Source organism: Notechis scutatus, chromosome 5, assembly GCF_049901735.1.
Source record: "Notechis scutatus isolate UNSWTSFEM ecotype Mainland chromosome 5, rNotScu1.2, whole genome shotgun sequence".
In the NCBI taxonomy this organism is placed as follows: domain Eukaryota; kingdom Metazoa; phylum Chordata; class Lepidosauria; order Squamata; family Elapidae; genus Notechis; species Notechis scutatus.
In genome coordinates this window covers 925,994-949,746 of record NC_142013.1, presented here as the reverse complement: position 1 = coordinate 949,746, position 23,753 = coordinate 925,994, and the positions used below count along the sequence as shown (strand labels likewise).

Below are 23,753 nucleotides of genomic sequence, written 5' to 3'. Positions count from 1 at the left end.
ACTTTGATGGGCGCCGAAGACAAGCTGAAAATCACCACCTCTGCAGGGCCGGCCTTAGGAAGGGGCCGAGAGGCCTTGAGTCTGTGGGTTTAACTTTGATGTCCCCACAGCCACAGGTTCCTCTTATTGACACACGGCTGTGCAAGGATGGGTTTAGCAGCCCCTTTCCCCACTTTTCTTAACCAAGGGACAATGGTCAGCAATAGAGTGTGACCGTTGTTGACCATTCCGAGGGACCAGCGGGGTGGAACGAGGTTTTTGGAGAAGGAGAAAGGCTGTTCATGCTACAGCAGTTTGTCCCAGATGGCCTTCCTTCCTAGCTTTTTCTCTTTCTCTCACCCAGCCTCTCCTTCTGCCTGGTTCAGCCAACCTGGACAAGATCTGCAGCAAAAACAAACTTTCTATCAGAATGACAACAGTTGGGAGGGACCTCAGGGGTCTTCTATCCAACCCCCCTGTTCAGACAGGAGGCCCTGTACCATTTCAACCATTCCATGGTTGTTCAGTCTCTTCTTGAAAACCTCCAGCGCTGGAGCATTCACCACTTCTGGAGGGAAGCTGTTCCACTGGTTAATTGTCCTAACTGTCAGGAAATTCCTCCTTAATTCCAAGTTGCTTCTCTCCTTGGTTAGTTTCCATCCGTTGCTTCTTCTCCTGCCTTCAGGAGCTTTGGAGAATAGCTTGACTCCCTCTTCTTTGGGGCAGCCCCTGAGATATGGGAAGACTGCTATCATGTCACCTGTAGTCCTTTTTTTTCACTATATTAGATATATCCAATTCAATTCAGCTCAGAATAGAGCCGGAAGGGATCTTGGAGGTCTTCTAGTCCAACCCCCTGCTCAGGCAGGAGACCCTATACCATTCCAGACAAGTGGCTGTCCAGTCTCTTCTTAAAAGAGCACCCACAGCTTCTGGAAGCAAGTAGTTCCACTGGTTGATTGTCCTCCCTCTTAGGAAGTTTCTCCTTAATTCCAGGTGGCTTCGACTCCTTGGTTAGTTTCCATCCGTTGCTTCGTCTCCTGCCTTCGGGTGTATTTGGAGAATAGTTTGACCCCCACTTCTCTGTGGTAGCTCCTCAAATATTGGAAGAGCAGATATCATGTCACCCCAGTCCTTCTTTTCATCCAACTAGACCTACCCAATAACAGAATACCGGAAGAGGACCTCCAAGGTCATCTACTCCAACCCCCTGCTCACATTGGAGACCATCATTTCAGACAAGCGACTGTCTACTCTCTTCTTAAAAATCTCCAGTGATGGAGCATTTACAACTTCTGGTGGCAAGTAGTTCCACTGGCTAATTGTCCTCCTTTTAGGAAGTTTCTCCTTAGTTCCAGGTTGCTTCTCTCCTCGATTATTTTCCATCTGTTGCTTCTTGTCCTGCCTTCTGGGGCTTTGGAGAATAGCTTGACCCCCCTCTCTTCTTTGGGGCAGCCCCTCAAATACTGGAAGATGCTATCATGTCTCCCCCAGTCCTTCTTTTCATTAAACCAGACGCCCCCAATTCCTGTAACCCTTCCTCGTATGTCCCAAAGGTCCTTCTTCCAAAAGGACTTCTTCTTCTTCTTCTTCTTCTTCTTCTTCTTCTTCTTCTTCTTCTTCTTCTTCTTCTTCTTCTTCTTCTTCTTCTTCTTCTTCTTCTTCTTCTTCTTCTTCTTCTTCTTCTTCTTCTTCTTCTCCTCCTCCTCCTCCTCCTCCTCCTCCTCCTCCTCCTCCTCCTCCTCCTCCTCCTCCTCCTCCTCCTCCTCCTCCTCCTCCTCCTCCTCCTCCTCCTCCTCCTCCTCCTCATCCCAGAAGCTCCTTCAGCTCCGGCTGGGTGGTGGGGAAGGGAAGGATCGGTTTTCCCTGCAGAGCGGAAGGAGCTTCTCGGGTGAGAAGCGAAACACCTTCAAGGAGAAACAAAGGAACTCTTAAAAGAAATGGGTTAAGAAATGAATAGAAGATATATAACGTAACTTTGAGAAAAGGACTTGAGAAAATTAATAGAAAATATGTAAAGAGATGATAAGATATGAAACTATATCTGAAAGACGAATGTGTAATTAAGGTCATGTTTGTATGGAAATGTGAAAACCTGCAGTTCACTAAAAAAAGATGTATATATATAAAATGTATGTTTATGTATAAATATATATATATAAAATATATGTTTTCTTATGTTTTTGTGGGTATTTATATGTATGGTATTCAGCTTTGTTCATATATTTTAAAAGCTGAATAAAATACATACATACATACATACATACATACATACATACATACATAGAAAAACAAAGAAACTCTTGGGAAAAAAGCACCTTTGGGACAATCTGGATGAGGGAGAAGAAGGCATCCTTCTTTGTATGTTTTGGCCATTTTTCCCCCCAGCACCCTTGTAACTTTGAATGGTCACTAAATGACCTGTTGTAAGTCAAGGAGCACCTGTGTGCACCGAGACAGGCTCTCCCCCTCCAATCCTGCTAAGGTGCCAGGGTGGCTTCCGGCTTGAGCGGATGACGGGCGTTCTGACAGGTTGGAGCGGGGGCGGGGGTGGGGGCAGCCCAAGAGTGAAGAAGGCCGACTTGGATCCGATCTAATAATTGATACGTAATTATCTGCCTGCTTTTGTTAAGCTCCTCCAGCCAGGGGTTCACCTTCTCCGGGGGCTCCCTCAGCAGCTGGCATGCCCCCCCCGCCCCTCCACAACACACACACACACACACACACACATACACACACACACACAGAGCTTCCTTGCAAGCATCGCCCCCCTCCCTCCCTTCGCAGCAGAAAGCACTTACTGTCATTGATTTAACTGCCTGGTGAACTTTAGTTAAAGGCTGCCCTCTGGGGTCAAGGCAGATTGCTAGGCCTGCAGATGAGGGTCTTGGTGGGCTAATGCAATTAAGGCCTGATCAGCAAATTAAAGGCCTGATTGGGAGAGGCAACGCACGCAGTACTGGAGCTGGGGAGGCTGCCCCCCCAGCTCGAAATGACGAAGGACGCCTCTTGCAAGAGCCGCTCGGTTTAGGGCGCACCTGCCCAGGCTGAGTCCCCCCTCTTTCCATCCCCACCAGGGTGCCCCTGCAAGGATCAGCCACCTACTCCACGGGAACCCGAGAACACCCTGGGCCTCCAGGGAGTCCTCGCCTGACCACCACAATTGCTATTAGCACATTGCTAAGAGAGATGGTTGTTAAATGAGTTTTGGCTCTGTTTTACGACCTTTCTTGCCACAGTTGTTAAGCGAATCACTGCAGCCGTTAAGTTAGCAACATGGTTGTTAAGTGAATCCGGCTTCCAGAGAGAGAGGGAGGGAGAGAGATATGATAGATGACAGAGAGAGAGATACAGTAGGTAAATGATAGATGGAGAGAGAGAGAGAGAGGGATTGTAGGTAAACGAGAGGTAGGTAGATAGGTAGATATAGATAAATGATAGATGGGGAAAGAAAGAGAGAGACTAGATAAATGATATATAGAGAGATAGGTAGGTAGGTAGATGATAGATAGATGGAGAGAGAGAGAGAGATACAGTAGATAAATGATAGAGAAAGAGAGAGAGAAAGACTGCAGATAATTGATAGAGAGCTAGATGGATGGATAGATAGATAGATAGATAGATGGAGAGAGAGAGAGAGATACAGTAGATAATTGATAAAGAGAGAGAGACTGCAGATAATTGATAGAGAGCTAGATGGATGGATAGATAGATAGATAGATGGATAGATGGAGAGAGGGGGAGAGAGAGAGAGAGAGAGAGAGAGAGAGACTGTACTTGGGCAGTGGAAAATGCCCTCCATTTCAGAAACAAAAGTCGTGTCTTGCAATATTTCTTTCCTTTCCGTTTGCTTGAAATTCCTCCATGAAAGGCACTCCCACCTGTTTCCCTTTTAGGTCCTTCAGCCTCGGTTGCAAACCTTTGGTTTCTTTACCATTCCTCCCTCCTCCTCCTCCTCCTCCTCCTCCTCCGAGCCCTCTCTCAGTACCCACTGGGTTCTGGGCCTGCAGGTCAATGCAGTAGAGACGCCAGGATTGCGCCACTCCCCATCCAGCTTGGCCAAGGCTCATCCCCCCTGCAAGCTGGGCTCTGTTTTTGGCTCCCTGCATCATTGGACAGGCGCCATCAAATACCTGCCGTCCCTCAAATGCCAGGCTGGCGCTGAAAAACGGGGAGGATTCAGCCTGGCCCTCGGTTGGGGCAGTTGGTTGGAGGGCAGCTGGGCCAGGAGGATGGGAGTCAGCTGGTTCTGGCCATCTGCATGGAAGTGAGCCGGATCCACTGGACAGGAACCGATCTGCAGAACTAGGGAGTGGCGGAATGTCTCCTCTTCCTCCTCCCTTGGATTAGAACAGGGGTCCCCAAACTTGGCCACTTTAAGACGTGTGGACTTCAACTCCCAGAATTCTCCAGCCAGCATAGCTTGCTCTCTTATAATCATGGGTGGGATTCAAATGTTTTAACAACCGGTTCTGTGGGCAGGGCTTAGGTGGTGGGCGTGGCCTGGTGGTCATGTGACTGGGTGGACATGGCTTGGTGGTCATGTGACTGGCTGGGCGTGGCCAACTCAACATCACTCACATCGAGGCACGCATCTCCTCGCCTGGCCTCGTGACTGTGGGAATGCTGCAACAGTCGTAAGTGTGAAAAATGGTCATAAGTCACTTTTTTCAGTGCCATTGTAACTTTGAAGGGTCACTCCACACAAGCAAAGTGCCAGCAAAGGAGGGGGGAAAAAACTCCAGAGAGGTTCCTGAGACAGGAAGTCTAGTCCTGCCCAGAATGTAATAAGGGTTTCTGTAAGCAACACCAGAATGTTTCCTTCCTGCCTTCCTTACAGGATTAGCCCTGTCATTTCTTCTAACAACCGGTTCTCCGAACTGCTCAGAAGGTTAACAACCGGTTCTAGCGAATGGGTGCCAACTGGTAGAATCCCACCCGTGCTTGTAATCCCTTCCTCTGCAATCTCTCTCCACTTTAGGAGGTTAAGAGGAAAAAGAAGCAGACATGGCTGGCTGGGGAGTTCTGGGAGTGGAAGTCCACCAGTCTTAAAGGAGCCAAGTTTGGGGGCCCCCTGGATTAGAGCAACAAGGCAAGAATGGCTGCCCTCTTGAATAAATGAAGCCACCCTGGAAACGGATCGGCCTGGCTTTCCTAGTATAGCTACCAGGAATTGCTTAAAAATACCCAGACAACTTTCCAGGTGATTGTAGGAAACAGTTTTAAAATACACCAAAAAACTCTACTTGAAAAAAATTCTCCCCCCCCCCCCACCTTCAGATCAAAGGACTTCAGTCAAAAGTGACTGTATTATGTATTTGTTATCTATTTCATATCCTGCCTTTATGATTTTTCTATAAACAACTCAAGGCAGCGAAATAACTAATTCCTTCCTCGTCCTGATTTCCCAACAACAACCCTGTGAAGTAGGCTTGACTGAGAGGGAGGCCCAAAGTCAACAGCTGGCTTTCATATCTAAGACAGGACAAGAACTCACCGTCTCCTGGGGATTGGACCAAACGCCTACCTGACTGCCTCCCTATCCCCCTTCCATCCATCTTTTCCTCCCCCCTTCCTCCCACCCTTTTCTTCCTTCCCCATCTTCCTTCTCTCCCTCTTTCTTCCTTTTCCTCTCCCTCCCTTCTCTCCCTCCTTCTTTCCTCTCTTTCCTCCTTCTTCTTCCTCCTTCCTTCCTTTCATCCATCCATCCATCCGTCTTTCCTTCTCTTCCTCCCTCCCTTTCTTCCTTCCCCCTCCCTTCTCTCCTTCTCTCCTTTTTTCCTTTCCCCCTCCCTCCCTTTCTCCCTTCCCTCCCTCCCTTTCTCAGCTCCTTCCAGCCCTCCCCACATCTGGACTCAGCCTCTCTTCTCTTCTGCCTCCACAGCGTGGTGAAGGTGCTGCTGGCAGGAGGAGCCGACCCCAACCTGGCAGATGAGTTCAGCAGCGTCTATCAGACGGCCAAAGAGAAGGGCATCCATTCGCTGGAAGGTAACCAAACTCACACATCGCACTCAGAGATATTTCCTCCCCGCCTCAGGATCCCCTGCCTGGAGCGTATGATTTCCTCTCTCTCTTCCTAAATGCGTCTTCGTCTCTCTCTCTCTTTTTATTTGCAAGCACAAACCAAGTCCTGGTGGTCCAAATCTCGCCAAGAGAGACCCATGTCCTAGATTAGGGGTCTCCAGCCATGGCAACTCTACGGCTTGTGGACTTCAACTCCCAGAATTCCCCAGCCAGCAGCCATCACTGCTGGTTAGCAGAGGGATTTGAAAATTAGTCTAAACGTTTGCGCTAATCTGTTGACTTTTTTTCTTCTTCTTACATATATAGTATCACTAGCTGGATACCCCTACTTTGGGGAGGAAAATAAGGGTGGGGAGGGGAATTGTGCCTCTGCCTACCAGCCTCCATGGGTATTCATCTGGCTAGCGTCCTGTCAGGGTGTGAGGGAGTGGAGGGCTGTTTGGAAACCGAAAGAGTATTTGCTGTGTGCGCAAGAAGGAGACAGCAAGGAGCCTGGGTGTGGCTTAGCTCAACTGTTCTGTACTAAAGCTGCTTGGTGCTCTGAAACTGAAACTGAAACTGAACCTCCTCTCCTCTGCTTGTGTTTTGCCTTTGGAAGAGATTTTTTTCCAGGCGGGGAGGGGGAGTAGAAGTCCTTAGCATCAAATAATAATAATAATAATAATAATAATAATAATAATAATAATAATAATAATAATAATAATAATAATAATAATAATAATGGAAATACTCTAAATGCTCTGAGGGTCATTTGGAAAAATCCTTTCTTAGTGAGCCCCTAGAAGCCAAGAGGAAGATACGGGCCGACTTTCAAGTTTGTAGGCTTTACGGTTCTGGGGATTTTGTGATGATGCCTGAGGGGCCTTTCGCCTTTTATATATATATAGAAGAAATTAGATGTTGGGTCGATTGGATTATCAGGCAGACCTTCCTCGTCTGAAATACTTGTTTATTCAATATAGTATTTTTCTTAAATAAGGACAGGAAAGCTTGTAACAATTTGTGGACCCCCTTATGTAAGTGGAAGAAAACCTTTCTGTTTTTTTTATTTTTTAATATATATGTATTTACTTTTCAGCATCCAGCCAGGATGGATTGTCTGTGTTTAATGTTAGATCTATTTGACATTTTGGGGGTTTTTCCCTCCTTTTTTTTTTTTTTTTTTGGTACACAAGAATCACAGTAAAGGAGAATTACTTTTTTGCTCATTTGTCAGGTGTTGGGTGTTCGCTTTTCTGTTTTGTTTTGTTTTTCTTGTTGATAAAAATAAATAAAGACAAGTAGTCCTCAATGTACAACAGTTCACTTAGTGACCATTCAAAGTTACAGCAGCACTGAAAAAAAAGTGACTTGCGACCATTTTTCCCACTTAACGGCTGTTGCAGCACCCCCCTGCCCACATGGGCAAAATTCAGACCCTGGGCAACTGGCTCGCGTTCCTGGCGGTCGCAGAGTCCTGGGGTCACGAGATCCCCTTTTGTGACCTTCTGACAAGCAGTGTCAATGAGGAAGCCGTTTTCACTTAACAACCATGTGACTCACTTAGCAACTGCAGTGATTCACTTAACAAAGTGTGGCAAGAAAAGTCATAAAATGGGGTAAAACTCACTTCACAAATTTCTCCCTTAACATACATTTTGGGATCAATTTTGGTTGTAAATCGAGGACTACCTGTAGATAGACGGATAGGTAGGTAGGTAGGTAGATGGATGGATGGATAGACAGACAGACAGACAGACAGACAGACAGACAGATGATAGATAGATGGATAGATAGAGAGGGAGAGAGAGATACAGAGATAAAAGGATAGAAGATAATAGATGGATGGATGGATGGATGGATGCATGGATAGATAGATAGATAGATAGATAGATAGATAGATAGATAGATAGATAGATAGATAGATAGATAGATAGATAGAGAGAGAGAGAGAGAGAGAGATACAAAGGGATAGAAGATAATAGATGAGAGAGAGAAAGAGGGATAGATAGATAGATAGATAGATAGATAGATAGATAGATAGATAGATAGATAGATAGATAGATAGATAGATAGATAGATAGATGATAGAGGGAGAGAGATACAGAGATAAAGGGATAGAAGAAGATAGATAGATAGATAGATAGATAGATAGATAGATAGATAGATAGATAGATAGAAAGATAGATAGAAAGATGAGATAGAAAGAAAGAAGAAAGAAAGATAGATAGATAGATAGATAGATAGATAGATAGATAGATAGATAGATGATAGATAGATAGATAGATAGATACGGATAGATAAATACGGATAGACAGAAGGTAGATAGATAGATAGATAGATAGATAGATAGATAGATGATAGATAGATAGATGGATAGAGAGAGGGAGAGAGAGAGAGAGAGATACAGAGATAAAGGGATAGAAGAAGATAGATAGGGATAGATAAATACAGATAGATAGACAGACAGAGATGATAGATAGATGATGATAGATAGATGGATAGAGAGGGAGAGAGAGTGATACAGAAATAAAGGGATAGATAGACGATAAATAATAGATGATAGATAGATAGATGATAGATAGATAGATAGATAGATAGATAGATAGATAGATAGATAGATAGATAGATAGATAGATGGAGGTAGGTAGGTAGAGATGGATGGATGATAGAGATAGATGATAGATAGATAGATAGATAGATAGATAGATAGATAGATAGATAGATAGATAGATAGATAGATAGATAGTGGGGGGATGCCTACAAAGGCTAAAGTCAGGGTCAGGAGATCAGATTTGCCAGAAGAAGGAAATTCCCTGAGTCACAAGAGCCATTGTGTGTGTGCGCGACACACACACACACACACACACACACACACACACATGGTTAACAGGCCTCTTACAGCACACCCCGCACTATTAAGCACAGACCACAGGATGTCAATCTATCTTGCTAGATTTTATTTAAGCCCCAAATACATCACGCCATAAAGTTAATATTTTTGTCTGGGTTCCCTGCCCCTTTTTTCAGCCTGTGTATATTAATGTGACGTTCTGGATCGGGGTTGGGGGGTGTGGGTGGGGGGAGGAAGCAGAGAGGAAGAGCTCCTAGAATGTAGGAAAACCAGCCCCCCTCCACCAAGGAAGCCGCCTTTCATCCGTTTGCTTGACATGTTTTATTAAAAAGAATAAATTCACTTGCATTAAAAGAGAGAGAAAAGAGAGAGAGGTGGGGAGGTAAGAGAGAGGAAGAGAGAAAAACTGCCTTTGTTTTCCGCAGCTATTTTTTTTAACGATTTGCATATTTTGCGTGTAAATATTTTTATTTTTGTGTGTGGGGGGGGGGTTTCATAAAAAAAAGCCGGGGAGGAGGGCGAGCCGCCACCACGCCTGCTGCAGAAAATATATGAGAGACATTTATATGGATGGCAGGGAGGAGAGATGGAGAACTGAAGATTCGCAGGCTCCCCATGATGGATGGCGGAAGAGGCTCCCCTTGACGCTTTATTGAGTTTGCGATGATTGTCTCTCCCGGAGACATTTTTTATGGATGACGGCCGAGCTGTCATGCCGGACCACGGGGGGAAAAGCTACCTAACAATAATAACACTTTAATCTTTTTACTGCGCCGCTCCCTAGTATCTCAGATTCATCTTCCCTGACACCAGCCACTTGATTATCCGGGCCCCTCCCTGGATAGGCAAAGGAGGGAAATAAATAAGGGGGCAGCCTCTCTTTCTCTCCCCCCACTCAAAAAAAAAAAAAAAAGAGGGAAACGTACAAAAAGAAGAAATATTGCAGCCCAGGAAGAAGAAGAAGAAGAAGAAGAAGAAAAAACACCGGAAGGTCCAGCCCATCGACTCTGATAGCTCCTTCTGTAGGTGCTGAGATTTATTTGCGTTAATGCCAGCTGGGAGGGATGCTGGCCATTAATTACAATGTTTTCGATTGGGCTGGGCTCGTCCTTAACCAGCCACCGCCCAGGAAGGGGAGGGGGCTGCCTGCTGCTTCTCAGGACCCCCCCCCCCTCTGCAGGAGCGGAGGTGGCCAGCTTCACTAACTGGCTCAAGCGGGAAGGGGAGGGGGGTTGGACTAGAAGACCTCCAAGGTCCCGACAAACCCTGTTATTCTATTGATTTCACCGTTTTTAGGGCTGCCTGTATCATGTGCGCGACTCTGGGTGGCTAGCAGTTTTTAAAAACCAGACTAAAACAGTAAATGGAGTCCGTGGAGATTCTACATCTTCCAGGTCATGGTTGTCCCAAAATTGGGTTTGTTTGTTTTTTTCCAAAAAGCAACTGGACTTTTTTGGTTTTTTTTCCTTGAAGACGTTTTGCTTCTCATCCAAGGAGCTTCTTTAGTCCGACTGAAGAAGCTTCTTGGATGAAAAGCAAAATGTCTTCAAGCAAAAAAAAAAACAAAAAACAAGGAAGTCCAGTTGCCTTTTGGGGGAAGCACCTTTGGGATTCTTAAAATGGTAAAAAGAAACTTAAATTCTATGGCATGGGTCCAAGGTACCCGAGGAACCATCTTTTCCCAACGGGACTGGCCCACCCACCCCCTTTGACAGAAGGGCCATGCGGTGGACCCTGGTGGCCAAGGAATTTGGGCTGGTAGGGTCCAGGGGGAGGCGGGTCTTTTCTGCCATGGCTCCCTCCCTCTGGAACACCGTACCGTGAGGTCCGTGCCGACCCCTTTTGCCCTCTGAAAAGGGCTGTGCCAGTTGGCCTGGGGCCCTGGACATGCCCTTCTGGGCGTGGCCATGGAATTATTTATTTATTTATTTTATTTATTTATTTGATTTGCCAATTGTTTACAAGATAATAAGTATAAGTGTATACATAGTTGTGAATACATGAAATGGGTACATATAAGAAAAATAAAAGAAGAATAAGAGAAACAATAGGACAGGGACGGTAGGCACGTTGGTGCGCTTATGCACGCCCCTGCAGACCTCTTAGGAAAGGGTGAGGTCAATAGTAGACAGTCTAAGGTTAAAGTTTTTGGGGTTTGGGGAAGAAACTACAGAGTCGGGTAGAGTATTCCAGACATTGACCACTCTGTGGCTGAAGTCGTATTTCCTGCAATCAAGTTTGGTGCGGTTTACTTTGAGTTTGTATCTATTGTGTGCTCTTGTGTTGTTATGGTTGAAGCTGAAGTATTCATTGACAGGTAGGACATTGCAATGTATGATTTTATATACCATGCTTAAGTCAGACCGAAGACGGCGTAATTCAAGGTTTTCTAGTTCTAGAATTTCAAGTCTGGTGGCATAAGGTATTCTACATGAGTAGAGGAGTGGAGAACTCTTCTTGTGAAATATTTCTGGACTTTCTCAATTGTGTTAATATCAGATACGTAATGACGGTTCCAGACTGATGAACTGTATTCGAGTATTGGTCTAGCAAATATTTTGTATGCTCTGGTTAGTAGTGTGATATTACCAGAGAAAAAGCTACGTAGGATTAGGTTAACAACTCTTAATGCCTTTTTGGCTATGTAGTTGCAGTGGGCTCTAGCACTTAGATCATTAGAGGTGAGTATTCCAAGGTCCTTTACAGAGCCCACCCCCCACTCTAAAAAGTGTATCCCTCCCATCTTGGCTTATTCTCAATTTTAGCCTGATGGAGCCAAGGCACTACAGCTAGATGAATTGGGGCAGGATTAAAGGTTTTGTAATACGGTTTTAATGTACTGTAAGCTGCTCAGATTTCACCTGACTGCAAGACGGGTGGCATGTAAATTTAATAAATAAGTAATAAAAAGTAAAAGCAAGAGGAATGATGTAAAATAACAAGTGCGGCCAAGCCACCAGGAGTCACTGTGAGTGAGTTGAGCAGCCATGTTAAGTTAATAAGTTATTATTTTTTTAAATGTATATTGACTACTTGGAGCATTTCAAGAGAAAAGCAAGATAAATATAACAAATGAAGAAATGAAAACTGAGACAATAGATTGATCAAGCGTGGTGGGGGTGTTGTTGTTTTTTTCTTTCTTTCTATGGTAGTTTTTCTGTTCTGGAAAATCTATAGGGATGTATGTTCCAAGAAATAGGTCACTTTTTACCCGCAGAAACTTAAGAAATTTCCCATTGAACCTCTTAAATAATGTGCGTGCATTCCCGCTGTATTTCCACCATTGAAAAAAACACCAGGAATGCATCTGTTAGGGGGAAATGCACTCTGGAAGGTTTACAGTAGCAAAAATAATATTTCAAACCATTTATTTGTTTGTTTATGCAGTTGTAACATTAAACATAGGCTGATCTTGCTATATTCTATTAGGAAAAACTCTTGTTTCTTCATTAGTTTTGCATCTAATAAATTTACATCTCACCCCGTTGTGATTTCGAGGCACAGAACTGTGCAAAGTAACGTCTCTGGCTTTTTGTGCAAGGCTGCCCAAAAGAGACAAACGAGATAGCTTCAGCAGCAGAAGGGACTCCAAGTCGGTCCAGTTAAATTGGCAGGTTCATCCTTTGTTGGGTAATCTGGAGGCTCTTCTTTTAGTCTGGGCAGAATTATTTTGATAGAAGAGATCTTTGTAGATCAGGTTTGAACCCTGGGGTCTCTCTGAGCTTGGCTGTTTCCTTGCAGATGTTTCATGACCCAACTAGGGAACATTATCAGTGTTAGAAGAGAGGAGAAGGAGAGGAGAAAAAGAGAAAGAGGGAGGAAGACTGTGGGGTCCTTGGTGCTCTCTGAGCTTGGCTGTTTCCTTGCGACGTTTCATGGCCCAACTAGGGAAACATCATCAGTGCTAGAAAAGAGGAGGAAAAAGAGACAAGGAGAAAGGGGGAGGAAGACTGTGGGGTCCTTGGTGCTCTCTGAGCTTGGCTGTTTTATTGCAGGTGTTTCATGACTTAACTAGGTGACATCATCAATGCTAGAAGGGGATTAGGGTTTCTGGAGAGGGAGGAGGAGGAAGAGGATGGTGCGAGTCCTTGGTGCTCTTTGAACTTGGCTGTTTTCTTGCAGACATTTCATGACCGAACTAGGGAATATCATCAGTGCTAGTAAGGAATGGGATTTGTTGCTGTGCTGGCTGGAGAATTCTGGGAGTTGAGGTCCACAAGTCTTAAGGTTGCCAAGTTTGGAGACCTCTGGTTTATAGACTTAATGACTTGCCCTGTGGGTGTTGGTGGGTGAGGTCTTGGTGGTCCCTTCATTGCACATCATTGCACATCATTGCACATCATTGCACATCATTCACACATACGCACACATAAACACACACACACACACACACACACACACTGAAGCACCCTTGAGCCAGAGAGCGTGGCTTTGTCCCTAACCCGCTTTCTCCCACTTTCTGACCCTGCAGTGCTGGTCACCCGGGAGGACGACTTCAACAACCGCTTGAACAACCGGGCCAGTTTCAAGGGCTGCACGGCGTTGCATTACGGGGTGCTGGCGGACGACTACACCACCGTCAAGTTGCTCCTGGAAGGAGGTGAGGGGGCCACAGGGGTGGAGTTAGGGGGAGCTGGGCTTTCTCTCTCCAGATGTTCTCCCTGCGGGCTCGGAAACCGGGTGCCAGATCTGGAGGCAAGGCTTCCAGCAAATGGTGGGAGGCAGTTTTGGGGGTGAAAAGGGAAGGAAAGGGAGACCCTTTTTTCCGGCAGTTCCAGATGAGAAGCTGCCCAGAGATATGGGGGTGCTGAGTCCTTTGGCCTCTGTGTCTTCTCCCTGAGTTTGTCCCCAGAATGCTTGGCTTCCTTCTGCCGCTTTAGAAGGGACTCCCTAAAAACCGTCTCTGGTTCTGTCTGTCCTTCCAGAGGAAGCACTGTTTAGTCCAGGGGTGTCCAACCTTGGCCACTTTAAGACTTGTGGACTTCAACTCCCTGACTAGCAAACCCCAGCTTGGATATTCCTAAAATCCCACTCCCCGCCCCCTCTACCACCCCTTCTGGGAGTTGAAGTCCACAAGTCTTAAAGTGGCCAAGGTTGGACACCCCTGCTTTAAGGCCTATAAAGAATTGCCATGACTTCTACGCTGGAGGAGCTAAGCTAGCAACTGCAAAGAAACAGAGGTCCTTTTGGGGGCAGCCCCTCCTGCCCCCCAAAAAAAAAGCATTCCGTCCTGTCAGCACCTAGCCCTGACTAGCAAACCCCAGCTTGGATATTCCTAAAATCCCACTCCCCGCCCCCTCTACCACGCCTTCCCATCCCGTTTCCCTTAGCCCGTCATTAAGCAAGGTATCATTCTGTGGGTGTGGCGTTGACTTTTGAGTTTGCTTCGCTGCTGTTCTTGGTCATTTGGGCTTTTAAATTTTGCTTGGAGGGTCCTATCTATCTATCTATCTATCTAATCTATCTATCTATCTATCTATCTATCTATCTATCTATCTATCTATCTATCTATCTATCTATCTATCTATCTATCTAATCTATCCTATCTATCTATCTATCTAATCTAATCTATCTATCTATCTATCTATCTATCTATCTATCTATCTATCTATCTATCTATCTATCCCTACCTCTATCTATCTATCTATCTATCTATCTATCTATCTATCTATCTCTATCCCTACCTCTATCTATCTATCTATCTAATCTATCTATCTATCTATCTATCTATCTATCTATCTATCTATCTATCTATCTATCTATCTATCTATCTATCTATCTATCTATCCCTACCTGACTATCTATCTATCTATCTATCTATCTATCTATCTATCTATCCCTACCTGCTGCTATCTATCTATCTATCTATCTATCTATCTATCTATCTATCTATCTATCTATCTATCTATCTATCTATCTATCCCTACCTGCCTATCTATCTATCTATCTATCTATCTATCTATCTATCTATCTATCTCTATCCCTACCTGACTATCTATCTATCTATCTATCTATCTATCTATCTATCTATCTATCTATCTATCTATCTATCTATCTCCCTATCTCTATCTATCTATCTATCTATCTATCTATCTATCTATCTATCTATCTATCTATCTATCTATCCCTACCTGACTGCTATCTATCTATCTATCTATCTATCTATCTATCTATCTATCTATCTATCTATCTATCTATCTATCTAGTCAAGCGATTATAAGATTACAGGTATAAGTATAAACATAGTTATGAACACATGAAATGGATACATCTAAGAAAAATAAAAAGTATGAATTATAAATATAAATTATAAATAAAAAAATAAAAATGGGGGGGGGGGGCGTTTGGGGAAAACTCTCAAAGAAAGAAGCGGCATCGTTGCCACCCCATTCGTAGCCGAATCGCACACATTCCTGGGATTTTGTCCGGGGACCAAAACTTCAGGCCTCCGAGACCCCCCTCCCCCACTTTTGCTTATCGCCTCCTTCAACAGCCTGCAGCCCCCTCTGTGGAGGATGCCCCTTGCCCTCTTGACACCCGAGAGGCGGGCATTTCCTCCTGCCTTGGGCAAACAGCCTCTCCCCCCTCCCTCCTTTCTCCAGCCCCCTCACCTGCCTTTTCACAGGGTGCCCTCTGCTTCCTGAGCGGGCTGCGATGCCCTCAGGGCCAAAGCCATTAACTCCTTCCACCCCCTGCCAGCTCCCTGCTTAAACCCAGAGCCCCGTTTCCTCCCTCTTCCTGGCTGGAGGCCACCTCCCGGTCACCCTTCACCCCTGCCGCTGGCAGGCTTTGGGGCTGAATCACTTGACCCTTCCTTGTGGTCAGTCTGTGTGTGTGCCCAGCCAACCGCGAGAGGCAAGCCCCTTCCTGCCGGGGACGGCGCAGTCCCCTGACCCAAGCTGACACACCAGGGAAGGAGGCAGGGGATGCCCTGCCTGGCCAGGCCTTCCACCCTCAATCGATCCAGAGGTTTTTTTTGTCTCCCTTTGATTGAGGGAAGAGGGCCTACAGCCCACCCACCCACCCACCCACCGCAGTGGGGTTTTGCTATTATCACGCCCACCCACTCGCCCGCCTGCCTTCTGAAGCAAGACAGTTCTTATGACGGAGATTTCCACGGTTCAAAGAGGGACGTTTTGTCCTCCTCCTGGCTCTGGGGCATTTGGGGGAAGTGGACAGCACCCCCTAAGAGGAAGGAGAAGGCGCCCCTAACGTCACGGAGCCAAGCGCACCACAGCTGGATGGGCCGGGGCAGGATCGATGCGCAGCAGGCTTAGCCCCAGGCCGGTGAGGCTTTTGACCCCTTTTCGGCAAAGGGGTCAGGTTTGCCTTTCTCTTGTCATCGCACTCTTGGTGGTGACGGCGCTGCGTTATTACGGTGTTGGCGTGTGGTGACCCAATCTACCAGATGCATAGACTGGATTGGGCCAAGGATCTGGCGATAGGCAGAAGTTGATGTTTGAGGGTGTTAAAAAATATCCAGAATAACAGCAAGAGTTGGAAGGGACCTTGGAGGTCTTCTAGTCCACAACCCCCTGCTCAAGCAGGAGACTGTCCCATTTCAGACAAGCGACTGTCCACTCTCTTCTTGAAAGCTCCAGTGATGGAGCAGCCACAACTTCTGGTGGCAGGCAGTTCCACTGGTTAATTGTCCTCCCTGTCAGGAAGTTTCTCCTTACAACTTCCAGGTTGCTTCTACTCCTTGCTTAGTTTCCATCCGTTGCTTCTTCTCCTGCCTCTTCAGGGGCTTTGGAGAATAGCTTGACCCGCCTCTCTCTCTTCTTTGGGGCAGCCCCTCAAATACTGGAAGGCTGCTCTCCTGTCCCCCCTGGTCCTTCTTTTCTCTAGACTAGCCAAACCCAGTTCCTGCCACCGTTCTCCAGGCATGTTAATCACCTTACTTGCTCTTCTCTGCGCTTTTTCCAAAGTCTCGGCGTCTTTTTTGTAACGTGGTGCCCAAAATTGGTTGCCGTATTCCAGGTGTGGCCTTAGCAAGGCTTTAAAAAGCGGTACGATCACTTCCTCCGGTTTTGATTCCGTGGCGGCTGCCGCACACGGCTGGCTCATATTTAAGTGACAAATGCTGAGGTTATAATATGATGTGATACAGGACAGTATAATACAAAATTAACGTCGTACAATATAATATATTTAACAATATAAGTAGTCCTCGACTTACAACCGTTTATTTAGTGACCTTTTGAAGTTACAACGTCCCTAGAAATGTGATTGATGGCTGTTTTTCACACTGTGACATGACCATGGCAACTTCCCCCTGGTCATCTGATCAAAATCCAGCCGCTTGGCCACTGGCTCGTATATATGACGGTCGCTGTGCCCCTTTTGCGACCTTCTGAAAAGGAAAGTCAATGGGGAAGCCAGATTCAAATTAATAGCTGGAGCAATGAATGCACTTAACGGTGGCCAGAAAGATCATAAAATGAGGCAAACCTCACCTAACAATTGCCTTGCTTAGCAGTGAAAATTCGGTTGTAAGTGGAGGACTTCCTATGATATTACCGTGTTTCCCCGAAAATAAGTCCAGGTTTTATATTAATTTTTTGCTACAAAAGACGCATTAGGGCTTATTTTCTGGTCAGGTCTTATTTTGGGGGAAATACAGTTCCAAATGCATCCGTCTGGCTGACAATCTTAACTGGGGCTTATTTTGGGGGGTAGGTCTTATATTACAAGCATCCTGGAAAAAAAACCATGCTAGGTCTTATTTTCTGGTCAGGTCTTATTTTGGGGGAATACAGTTCCAAATGCATCCATCTGGCTGACAATCTTAACTGGGGCTTATTTTGGGGGTAGGTCTTATATTACAAGCATCCTGGGAAAAAACCCATGCTAGGTCTTATTTTCTGGTCAGGTCTTATTTTGGGGGAAATACAGTTCCAAATGCATCCGTCTGGCTGACAATCTTAACTGGGGCTTATTTTGGGGGTAGGTCTTATATTACAAGCATCCTGGGAAAAAACCCATGCTAGGTCTTATTTTCTGGTCAGGTCTTATTTTGGGGGAAATACAGTTCCAAATGCATCCATCTGGCTGACAATCTTAACTGGGGCTTATTTTGGGGGGTAGGTCTTATATTACAAGCATCCTGGGAAAAAACCCATGCTAGGTCTTATTTTCTGGTCAGGTCTTATTTTGGGGGAAATACAGTTCCAAATGCATCCGTCTGGCTGACAATCTTAACTGGGGCTTATTTTGGGGGTAGGTCTTATATTACAAGCATCCTGGGAAAAACCCATGCTAGGTCTTATTTTCTGGTCAGGTCTTATTTTGGGGGAAATACAGTTCCAAATGCATCCGTCTGGCTGACAATCTTAACTGGGGCTTATTTTGGGGGTAGGTCTTATATTACAAGCATCCTGGGAAAAAACCCATGCTAGGTCTTATTTTCTGGTCAGGTCTTATTTTGGGGAAATACAGTTCCAAATGCATCCGTCTGGCTGACAATCTTAACTGGGGCTTATTTTGGGGGTAGGTCTTATATTACAAGCATCCTGAAAAATCATGCTAGGTCTTATTTTCTGGTCAGGTCTTATTTTGGGGGAAATACAGTTCCAAATGCATCCGTCTGGCTGACAATCTTAACTGGGGCTTATTTTCAGAGTAGGGCTTATATTACGAGCATCCTGGGGGAAAAAAACCATGCTAGGGCTTATTTTCCAGTTGGCTCTTATTTCCCGGGAAACAGGGTAGGGCTGCGGGCTGCGGTGGTTTCCTCCAAAGTCACCGGACCTTTGGTTATGGGAGCGTGGGGGCTTCCACCTGGAAATCCTAAGGGGGCTACTTACAGTCCCCATTCCTGGCTTCAGGGATGGTGGTGTGGCAGGGCTGGGCCTCAGTTGGTAGCCAGGATCTCCCCCCCCCCTTGCATTTAAGCCTGTTTGGGGAGGGGGGGGAAGGCTGTTGACTTAGTCGTGGCCGAAGAGAAGGACACAAAGGGAGCCAAAGAAGGACGCCCGCTACAAAAGAAGGCCACACACGGAGGGCCTCCTTTGACTTTGATTTATTTATAATATCCAGCTTCTTAACGGGCCCGTCTCCCTCGCGGAGGGGCTCCGGCAGGCGTTCGGTGGAATGAATATAATAAAACATTAAGAACTCCACAATCATTTAAGGTTAAAATTAAACAAAAAACATCAGAACAGCCTTGCCAAGACGGAGAGATCGGAGATGGGAAGACAAGGAGTCGTTAATGGGTTAGGTGGGGTGAAGGGATCTTATAGGGCCAAGTCAAGGGGGAAAGCCACTTAACAACTGTAACAAAAAGGGTCGTAAAATGAGGTACAACACAGTAAGTGACCCCACGGTTGTCCTCCGCCTCCTCTACTCCACAAACCCCACTTCCCTTCTAGAACTGATGATGTTGCCTAGTTGGGTCATGAAACGTCTGCAAGAAAGCCACCAAGCTCAGAGAGCACCAAGGACCCCACAGTCATTGTTCTCCTCCTCCTCCTCCCTGCAAACCCCACTCCTTCCTGGCACTGATGACGTTGCCTAGTTGGGTCATGAAACGTCTGCAAGAAAACCACACAGCTCAGAGAGCACCAAGGACCCCACAGGCCATTCCCCCCACCTCTTCTCCACAAGCCCCACTTCCTTTCTAGCACTGATGACGTTACCTAGTTGGGTCAGGAAATGTCTGCAAGAAAACATCCCAATTGCAGAGAGCACCGGATCCTGTAGTCCAGGGGTCCCCAACCACCGGTCCGCGGACCGGTACCGGCCCGTGGAACAAGTCCTACCGGGCCGCTGGTTTGCTGGGCGCCGCCATCTTTTTTTGATGAAAAAGTGCTTCCGGTGAGCTTTTCCGGGTAGAAAGCTCACCGGAAGCACTTTTCATAAAAAAAAGATGGCGGCGCCCAGCTAATGCCGGTACCGGGCCGCGGCATAAGAAAGGTTGGGGATCACTGCTGTAGTCCAACCCCAAGCTACAAATAATCCCCTTCTATCGGTTTAATCCTTGCTTAGGCACATGCAGACTGAGGCTAAGTCCATCTACATTGTGCTCCGTTATAATGTAGTAGCTTGTTTCATTTCTGGAGTAATGCAGTGCGTGGGCTCAGCCGGCGATGTTCGCGCACAATGAATTCAGAGGGGTGATGTCCTAAGATTTGGACTGGGAGCAGGACCATCTCCCGTGCTCCCTGGAGAATTTTCAGCAGGAGCCTCAGAAGATGGCAGGGGTCACCCCCACACGGAGTTCCTCCAGGAAGGGGGTGGGGGGCGCATGTGAAGGGGCCGCAGCTGAGGACAGCCTGCCTTCCCCACACCATGCCCCCAAATCCTCTCTCTCCTCCCACTCAATATTTGCCAGAGAACGTGATAAATTCCATATTGATTCCTTGGGTCACACTGTAAATTTTGCAAAAGATGATTAAATAGCTCAATCGTCTCTGCTGGTGCCAAGGCTCAATATTTTGCAGGCTGGCTGTATCGACCTTTCCCGCCTGCGAAGGCCGCCAGCTCCAACCCAGAAGCCCCAGATCGGCGATTAAACTCCGATGAGACCAGGATGTAAAAGCCAATCCAATTCGGCGTCCTGACATGGGCAGCGCCACCCGTGCCTGGCCAGGCCACAGGTTTATGTCCGCGTCGAAGCTTTTCAGGACACTTTCGCCCCCCACAACTCAGCCTTTCCGAAGGCCCTCCTGGACACGCAGGCTTTGTACCGATAACAGCCATGTGTGTAGGACACTGTCATGCACCTGTCGGAGTCTGAATCCGAGGAGGAAGACGAGCAGCTGACAGGGAGTGTGGCCCCGTTGGCTGTGGAAGAAACTGGGGAAGGGCAAAGTCTGGCTGGGCAGAGCAGGGAAGAGGTAGAACAAGGGAGAGGGGGTTTAGAGGAAGACCCAGGCCACCCCCACTTCATCCTAGGGCATGCAGGGAGGAACGGAGAAGGGAGCAATATGGGTTGCATGGCTTACGGGGGGAGGAAACGGCCCTGATTCCCTTCATGAGCCACAGCTGGGAAGATAGTTTAAAAGAGATGCAAGCTGAGAGCATGGCGTCTGCTGGGAACAAACGTGAGTTTATCTTGGGTTGACTTTGGTTATCTGTGTCCCTGGCGTCTTCCCAACCATGTAGAGTTATTGCCATGCCTTCACATCTAGAATTCCTTCTCTTGCCCTGCTGGACTAATTGCTGCATTTTGCCTTGATTGGACTTCAAGTTACAGTTTGTGTTGACCACGTTTTGGACTTGATTCTCTGAAGCCAAAGGCTGTTCCTGAGAGAGTTTTTTTTCTCCAGCTCAGAAGGTAACCTTGGACATTGGGGGGGCAAAGTTGGAGCCAATGAAGGGACTCCTACTGATTATCTCTGACGGGGTTGCCTTTGTGCCACGCCCCTTTCGGTCATCACAGACACTAAACGGCACGAAATGGCAAAGTCGAGGGAGCAAATGCGTGTGGACGCAGGGGAGCGAAACTCCGCTGCCTTGGTTGCTCTTTGCTTCTGGGTCCAATTCAAGATGTCGGTTACTACAGGTAGTCCTCGACTTAACGACCACAATGGAGCTCAACATTCCTGTTGTCATTAAGGGAGCTTTGCCCCTACTTTCTCATCCCGGTTGTTAGGCGAATCACTGCCGTTGTGAACTTAGTAACACCCGGTTGTTGAGTGAATCCGTCCTCCCCACGGACTTGGCTTGTCAGAAGGCCGCCAAAGGGGAATCGCGTGGGGCTGCCTGGAATTGGATCCCGTGGCCACTGGGGAAGCCGCCACGGTCGCAAGGGTGGGAAATGGCCGGGAGTCACTTTTTAGTCGTTTGGAACCGTCGCTAAACGAATGGCTGTTTGGGGGGAGGGAAACTGCCTGTGCTTTAAAAAGCCCCTAGGGCCTGGGTCCCGGGCATCTGAGGGGCTTCTCTCTCTAGCGCTCCATAGCGCTTTGCAATCCCTCTCTGAGCGTTGATAGTAAAATAAAAGTTATGTTTTAAAAAAAATAAGACACCTGGTTAGTATCCCTCCTCAAAGCCTGTCATTGGATTGGTTGCAAGCACCCCTGGGATCTGCTTTCCTGCCTGTGGAGGGGGCAGAATAAGGGCATTTCACACACACACACACACACACACACACACACCACTCCTAGCACTGATGCTGTTCCATATTTGGGTCATGAAACATCTGCAGGAAACAGACCAAGTTCAGAGAGCACCAAGGACCCCACAGTCCTCCTCCACCTCCTCCTCCTCCTCTTCTCTTGCACATCTTCCTACCTTCTAGCACTGATGATGTTCCCTAGCTGGGTCATGAAATGTCTGTAAGAAAACAACCCAGTTCAGAGAGCACCAAGGACCCCACACTCCTCCTCCTCCTCCTCCCCATAACCCCCACTCCCTTCCAGCACTGATGCTATTCCCTAGTTGGGTCATGAAACATCTGCAAGAAAACCACCAAGCTCAGTCAGCACCAAGGACCCCACAGTCATCATTCTCCTCCTCCTCCTTCTTCTCTCTTGCAAACCTTTCTCCCTTCTAGCACTGATGGTGTTCCCTAGTTGGGTCATGAAACGTCTGCAAGAGAACCACCCAGCTCAGAGAGCACCCAGGACCCTCACAGTCATTGTTGCCCTCCGCCCCCTCTTCTCTCGCACACTTTCCTACCTTCTATCCTTGATGCTATTCCCTAGTTGGGTCATGAAACGCCTGCCAGAAAACCGCCAAGCTTGGCCCCGCAGGTCAACCTCGAGCTACCGAGGTTCTCTCCTCTCTTGCTTCGCGCCACAGTTTTTAAGCGGGAAGGGTCTTTGCGTGGCCCAGCTTGGGGATGGCCGAGATGTTGCCCCTTGGGAGAACCGGTGCCCGTGAACCCCGAGAAGAAGGTCTCCGCCCGCCGTCTCCGCCGGAGCCTGTTGCGGTGGGGCGGAGGCCCCCCCGAAAGTGAGAAGACGCACCTGGGCTTGGCTGGGGCTCCTTCCTTGCGGGGCGACCGCTCTCTCCTCCTCCTCCTCCTCCTCCTCCTCCCTCTCTTCCTTGCTCTGCTTTCGAAGCGTCTGTGCCCCCCCCGTCCCCATATTGGAAGTGCGTTTATTTTACCGGAAAGAAGGGCGATCATGTTAATCCAATCACGGGCAGGCTCTGGAGGACAGGAGTCTCTTCCCATTACTTTAACTAGCCGTGTAGAGCAATAAGGATGTCGGGAGTTGTCAGGGATGACGGGCTCGTGACACGCCGCCTCGTCTCCTCTGTCCGTATATCGCTCCCAGCGACGCTTCCTCCCAGCAAAAGCCCCGGCTGCTGTGGCCCTGGGGACGCCTGGCGGGGGGCGGGCGGGGGCCTCGGTGGTCCTAGGCATCTCACACCTGCCTGCCTGTCGTCAGCGCGGCCGGGCAGGCGAAAGCGCCGGTGAGTGGCTGCTAGGAGGGAGCGCGAGGTTGTGGCCCTTCGGCGCCTGGTGAATGAGTCCGTTTGGGTGGGCATCTGACGAGATTTCTATCCTGCCTTGATGGCTTTTCTGTTTGGAAAAATTTCACTCCTTTCCCGAGCAGGGAGGGGGAGGTGGGGTTGCCTTTTTAGGTCATACCTGATGCCCACCTCAGGCTGCAGGGGGATTGGACCCCCATCAGCCTTGGCTAATTCTGCACATTTATATCCATCTATCAATATCTATCTATCTATCGTCTACTACGTATCTGTTACCTATATATCTATCCATTCTATCCACTATCCACTCTATCGCTGTCTATTCTATATCTGTCGGTCTGTCTGTCTATTCCATTGATGGCAAACCTCTTTGTGTGCCAAAAACACATGCAGGCCGGCACCAACAATACAATGCGTCCCACCCTTTGCGCATGCGCACACAATCGCCCCCCCCGCCCCGCCCCCTTACCTGCGCTGTGCATGCGTGCGCCTCCCGGCTGATTTTCGGCCTGTTTGAGGCCATTTTCGCGATCCT

General features: G+C 47.4%; 1 protein-coding gene across 1 annotated transcript in view; it reads left to right on the top strand.

The window, feature by feature from the left end:
* The window catches only part of CLPB (ClpB family mitochondrial disaggregase), an 80,970-nt gene that overhangs the window by 13,444 nt on the left and 43,773 nt on the right, over positions 1 to 23,753 (top strand). The window contains 2 exon segments of the mRNA XM_087967480.1: positions 5,864 to 5,967; positions 13,308 to 13,436. Coding sequence (XP_087823606.1) covers positions 5,864 to 5,967; positions 13,308 to 13,436 — 233 coding nt within the window.